At 42.1% G+C, this 6,000-nt stretch overlaps 1 protein-coding gene across 1 annotated transcript in view; it reads right to left on the bottom strand.

Annotated features, from left to right (window-relative positions):
* Nucleotides 1–6,000, bottom strand: part of stard15 (StAR-related lipid transfer (START) domain containing 15) — a 39,191-nt gene that overhangs the window by 10,000 nt on the left and 23,191 nt on the right. Inside the window, exon 2 of the mRNA XM_056291002.1 lies at nt 3,117–3,264. Coding sequence (XP_056146977.1) covers nt 3,117–3,264 — 148 coding nt within the window. The remainder of the gene's footprint in view (nt 1–3,116; nt 3,265–6,000) is intronic.

The following is a 6,000-nucleotide window of genomic DNA, read 5'->3' as shown; positions in this document are numbered from 1 at the left end:
TAGCCCCTCCTTCACCTGAACGGGGTTTGTTTCCAGCATGGGTAAACACCAAACCCAGCTCTGTATCCTGCTCCAACACTGCACAACAGCACATTTTCATATATATATATATATATATATATATATATATATATATATATATATATATATATAGTATATATATATATATATATAGTATATATACCCAACCAGGGTCACCATGCCCTTCGACTTTATAAATGTATATTATGTGCATCTGTCTCACATTTTTAGGCCTTTTTAATCTGATGTCATGTAAAGTGCATTTCCAAGTATGAAATGTGCAGTAGATGTGTCCTGTACAGGACAGAAATATCACACTGGAATATAGAGTGAATTAAAATGTAGTTTCCACTTCCACTTAAAAATCTTTCGGGAGTTAATGATGTGCCCTTTGTCTTGCTTTCTCTGGTGTGTGTGTGTGTGTGTGTGTGTGTGTGTGTGTGTGTGTGTGTGTGTATGTGTGTGTGCGCGCGCATGCTGATTTTACCCACAATTCACCAGGTGCATTTGGACATCTTTAACGAACTAACTTGAAGCTGAATAAAAGTGCCATTTGCAAGCTTTCTGCAGGTCCTGTCTTGCTTAGTTATTGATGCTACGCGCGACAAACGTTGAATAGGAACTCCAGGTCCACCTCAGTGAACTATCACAAGAGGAAACTGATCACTTGGGAAAGCGTGAATCACCATTAGAAGTTCCCAAAGAACACATTTGTACCGTTTCCATTAGCCTCAGCTACTATGTCTAATGAGTGTAGACATGTTGTGTAGACGTCACTCCCCAGTACTCTTGGTGAGGCGTCGTAGCTCACTGTCGGAGGAAGTAATGCAGTACAGCTAAGCACTGATTGATGGGTCGGTGTGTCAATCATTGTGTCAATCAATAGTTTGCAAATTGTAATGTCTTTATGAATCAGATTATCGACCAATGACATGCAGTCACCCTGTGATAATTTATTCAAAATAACAATACAACAAGTTTATAACAACATATCAAAATCTCACTCTACTTACAAGTATGCTGTGTTATGATGTGTTTTTAATGATGTTTTTATGTCCTTGTCCTTTTTCAGTCCTTAAACTTCTAAGAGCGAAACACTGTATAGTGCACAAACTCGCCTACTTTTTCAATGGGAAGGGTAGTCTCTGCTTTTTTCAGGTTTGCCTTTAACGTTGTGAATTTCAGAGTTTGCGCATGCGTATTGCGTAGCTTAAGGCGAACTCAAAAGATGAGGAAAGGCACTGCTTATGGCGGGAGTGCGAGCCAGTCAGAGCCATCAAGGTGCGAAATTGCTACAATGTCACGACATTTATGCTACCCAGAACTCGCTCTTGGGACTATATGTCCAATCTGGCCTGGGAACATCTTGGGATCCCCCAGGAGGAGCTGGAGGGTGTGGCCCAGGAGGAGCTGGAGGGTGTGGCTGGGGAGAGGGACGTGTGGAGTGCCCTACTTAGCTTGCTGCCGCCACGACCCGACCCCGGATAAGCGGCTAATGATGAGATGAGATGATTAACAAGCTAGCTCGTTTGAATTTGAGCAGCTTAGCTACACTTCAGAGCGAAATCAGTAATGTTGACCATCGTATGTCTTCAGAGTTTTAATAAACTGGATTACCAGCAAGAATTACTTGTCATCAAGCAAGGCAGGCCTACACCAGCTCTCCCTGACCTCCACCAGCGTAAAGGGCAGAAAATCATCTGATCATTCCAGCCGGAGTGGTACATAAGGAAAGAGTGGCTATGCGGCTGCGGCTCCAATGCTACCACCAAGCAGGCTGTACGGCTTCTCATGTTTGCTGTTTTCCAGAGAGCAGGACAATGTATGGGTGGGTGCCGGCTAGTGTGACCTGAACAACCTGCCTGCAGCCCTAGTCAAGCACTAGTGGTCCAGTTCACACATTCAACACCCAATGGCATTGAAACCTTTGGAAACTGCACTCCGATTAACCTAGCATTAAACGAGGCTAGCAAACAGCAAGTCTCTGCACACAATGCGAAGGTGAGGGAACATTGTGAGACTCTGAAGGACTTGATACGTGCTACTTGCCACTTAAGGAAACAGGAATTAGCCTTCAAGGGAAACAAGGAAACCCAGATAGCAAAATTGCTGTGGCCTGGGCTCGTCCCACACCCGACTTTCATCTTTCTTTCATCCGGCCCACATACTGTGTGGAATGATGGCACTTGGGCGGTCCACTCGTGTTTGCCAGATCTGGGCCAGAACCAAGCCATAGCAATGCCGCATGTGGCACATATTTGCCAAAGGTGGCCCATATTTGTTTTGTAATATTTGGGCCATATTCACCATTTACCACACGGGCCACTTCAGGGTCACATCCAGATTATATGTTGCCGAGAGCACCACATCTTTGCCAAAAAAGGCCCACGTTTGATTTGGCATATTTGGGCCATATTTGCTACTATACATGTGGGCCACTTCAGGCTCACATCCATTTTTTCAGGGCCAAAAGAAGGCCATCAGTGCCACACCATTGCCTGAAGTGGCCCACATCCGGGTGCTATCTGGGAAGCACTGGCTCATCAAACCGTGGAAACTAGGTGGAGCTCGCAAACCTCATTACAGAGGAAGACTGGCGGTTGGTGACGCATCTTGAAGTTTCCTCCATGTTTTCCGGGACATTGAACCATATTCAAAACGACCTTATCTTGGCAGTAAGTGACGCTCTTTGACAGAACATTCAAGATTAGATAAATTCAGCCCCTTTTGTGTCCGTACAAGTTGATGAGACCACCGACACAACCAACAAAGAACAGCTATCTGTTGTACTGCGGTATGTCTGCCAAAATGGAGTTGAAGAGGCATTTTTGGGATTTAGTGATGTAATGCTGTGTAATGTAATGATGTGAGGCAATGGTGTTACTTAGTCATTTCACAGCTATCAAACACCATATAAAACAAGAAAAAAGTACTTCATATGTAATCTGACAATATTTTTGTTTAGGTTTTCATTTGGAATGTAGTTCAGCTGGGCCGGGGGGGGGGCACAATGTTCTAGAATTCTGTGGCAGACACAAAGTGAGATGAATTAGTTAGAGAAAATAACAAAAGATAAAAAAGAGATAACAGCTCACAGGAGTAGTAGCCGACGTCTGCATTGACAGTCAGCCTTCCGATGTCGAACGTGTCAATCATGTTGGTGTCCCACTTCCTGCGGTAGTTTGTGTCGTGGAGGACGTCGTACAGCGTCTCTGCCATCACGTCCTTACACATGATTCTCATCTGGACAAAAAGAGACCAAAAGATATATTTTTACTTTTTGTTATACACATACTGCTGTTGTGTAACCGACAAAAAAAAAATCAGAGTTATTGCAATGTGTATCATTGCCAAAACCATAATTCCAGTAAAAACTGTAATTAGCTACTGTAAGTATCTAATGAAGCTCTCCCAAGTATTCATATATCCTTTACGTGCGGTACTGTTACACTTTTTCAATACTCTTATATACAACACATACTGCAGATCAGGTCAGATTCAGACAACTTTATTTAACTCAGAAGGGCAATTGAATTTCACAAACAAGTGGCAATCAGCATTATGCCATGGGCAAGAGATGCACACTGTCACCCTCGTGTGGCCATGCATGCCGACTTACACGAGGAGCAGGCAAAGGGCAAAAATTCACATAAGGTAAAAGAATAAAATAGAAATAAATAAATAAATAAACAAAGCATCCTAAGACGCATTACACGTTACATTCCACCACTACATTCAATGAACGCATAGGCCCACAAGCCATGCAAAAAACATATAAGGGTATAAACCAACTATTGCAGTTTGAAACAAAATAAAGCATTCATTTAAAATGACTACTCGACTATTATTTAACAGCCTGATAGCAGAAGGAATGAAGGACTTAGAATAGCGATTTGTTTTCCTAGGGGGCCCTTTATAGCCCTGGCCTGACGGCATTACAGTGAATTCACTGGACAGGACGTGGTCAGATTGGCTAATAATTCCTTTTGCTTTCTGGGCCACACGTTTCTCCCAGAGGGAGCATACGTCTCTCTGCTGGACTCTGATTATCTTGGAGCAGACCTTAATGATACTGTTTAGGCTATTCCTGTCCTTCACAGACAACCCGTTAAATCAACAAATAGAGGAAAAAGTTAAAAGACTTTCAATAAATGACAAGTAGAAAATACGTGAGATGGTGTTACAGACAGTAACGGAGATAAACTTCTGCAGTAAGTGAATTCTTTGTTGTCTGTGCTTGACAATCAAATCTGTGTTCACATCGAACTTGAGTTAAGAGTCGAACACGGTTCCCAAGTACTTATAAGTGTCAACAATTTGAACATCCTCGCCATGTATAGTGCTAGTTTTTGGGCTTATCACTGTTTCTCCTAAAATCAATGATAAGTTCTTTAGTTTTTGACACATTAAGGTGAAGGAAGTTATCATTGCACCAATCAACAAAGGCAGGTAGGGCACAACCGTGACCTGACTCCGAGCCCCGAAGAAGAGACAAAAGTGCAGTTTCATCAGAGAATTTCACCAGGTAGCTACCCTCTTTAGACCTGCAGCTGTCTGTATACAAAATAAAAAGCAGGGGGGAAAGAAAACAACCTTGCGGTGAGCCCCTGTTTGAGACTAGGACATTTGACATAAGTCCATTAACTAAAACCTGCTGGATTCTGTCTGTCAAAAAGTTTAAAAGCAACATTAAAAGCTGACCAGGTAAATTAAAACAAGAAGCAAGCCACTCGATTAAAATGTGAGGTTGCATCTTGTTAAAAGCCGAAGAGAAGTCAGCAAATAAAAGTCTCACATGAGAATTGGGTTTCTCCAGGTGCTTATATACTCTGTCGAGGATAAAGAGTTTAGTTCAGTTTTGGTGGTTTTCATTCATGTTAAATTCCCCTGTGTTATTCAACCGTGGCTCTACTGGTATGAATAAGCAACGTTAAATATACTGGTATGAACACTCCTGTTGTTTGTAGTTCTGCATTTGAGAAATATACTTCAAATTATCAATAGCCCTTAAAATTTGAGCTTTTTTTTATTGTGGAACAGTTTGGCTAGACAAGCTCTTTATCCAGGAAAAAAAACCAAAAAAAACAACCTGAGCTATAAATCTATTTCCTGAACGGAGTCTATAATTCTCTATGAAGCGGTTACTCCGCATATCTTCCCGGCTAGCAGGCTTGTTTTTAATTCAGGGATTTGGAAACACTCTGCAGCATCCAAAAGACAGCCGTCTGAGATGCATCAGGCCAAATGATAACCCACCTGATGCCGAGGGGAGGAAATATGTTAGCTAATTATCACATCAGCATTTGGAAGCAAAGAGGATTTGAGATCCAGGCTAAGTCCTGCTGAGCATTTATTCAATTTAATGTTTTGTTTGTTTGTTTGTTGTTTTTTTTTTGGATTCCCCCCCCTTTTCTCCCCAGTTGTATCCAGCCAATTACCCCACTCATCTGAGTGGAGTAATTCCCCTCACTCCTCACTGTCACCTTCACTGTCAGGTGAAAAGAAGCAGCTGGCGACTCCACATGTATCGGAGGAGGCATGTGGCCCTCCCCAGATCGGCAGAGGGGGTGGAGCAGTGACCAGGATGGCTCGGTAAAGTGGGGAAATTGGTCAGATACAATTGGGGAGAAAAAAAGGGGGGGGGGAATTAGCTAAACCTGGTCCTCTAATTGTTACAATGTTTAAAGCTACAATCCTGAAGTATTACATGCAAACAAACGTCCCTTTTGAGACTTTTGAGACTTTCTACTGATGGTGCATTTGAACATGATCTCTATCGCCGGGATATCCAAACCATTACCTATTTTCTATTTGCTCATTACAATAGTTAATTAGAATAAACTTTCAGTAGAAAGATGATACAGCACATAATGTTTTTTATCTTCACCACAGCAGCTAAATGTTGAAAGATAGGCAGGCAGGCAGTTTTGAACAAGAAGCAAAAGTTGTGGATGATGGACAGATTTGGAAAAACAAGTT

Source organism: Lampris incognitus, chromosome 1 (genome assembly GCF_029633865.1).
Source record: "Lampris incognitus isolate fLamInc1 chromosome 1, fLamInc1.hap2, whole genome shotgun sequence".
NCBI lineage: Eukaryota > Metazoa > Chordata > Actinopteri > Lampriformes > Lampridae > Lampris > Lampris incognitus.
The sequence above is the reverse complement of the archived record's forward strand: the minus strand, read 5'-3'. Positions and strand labels throughout refer to the sequence as shown.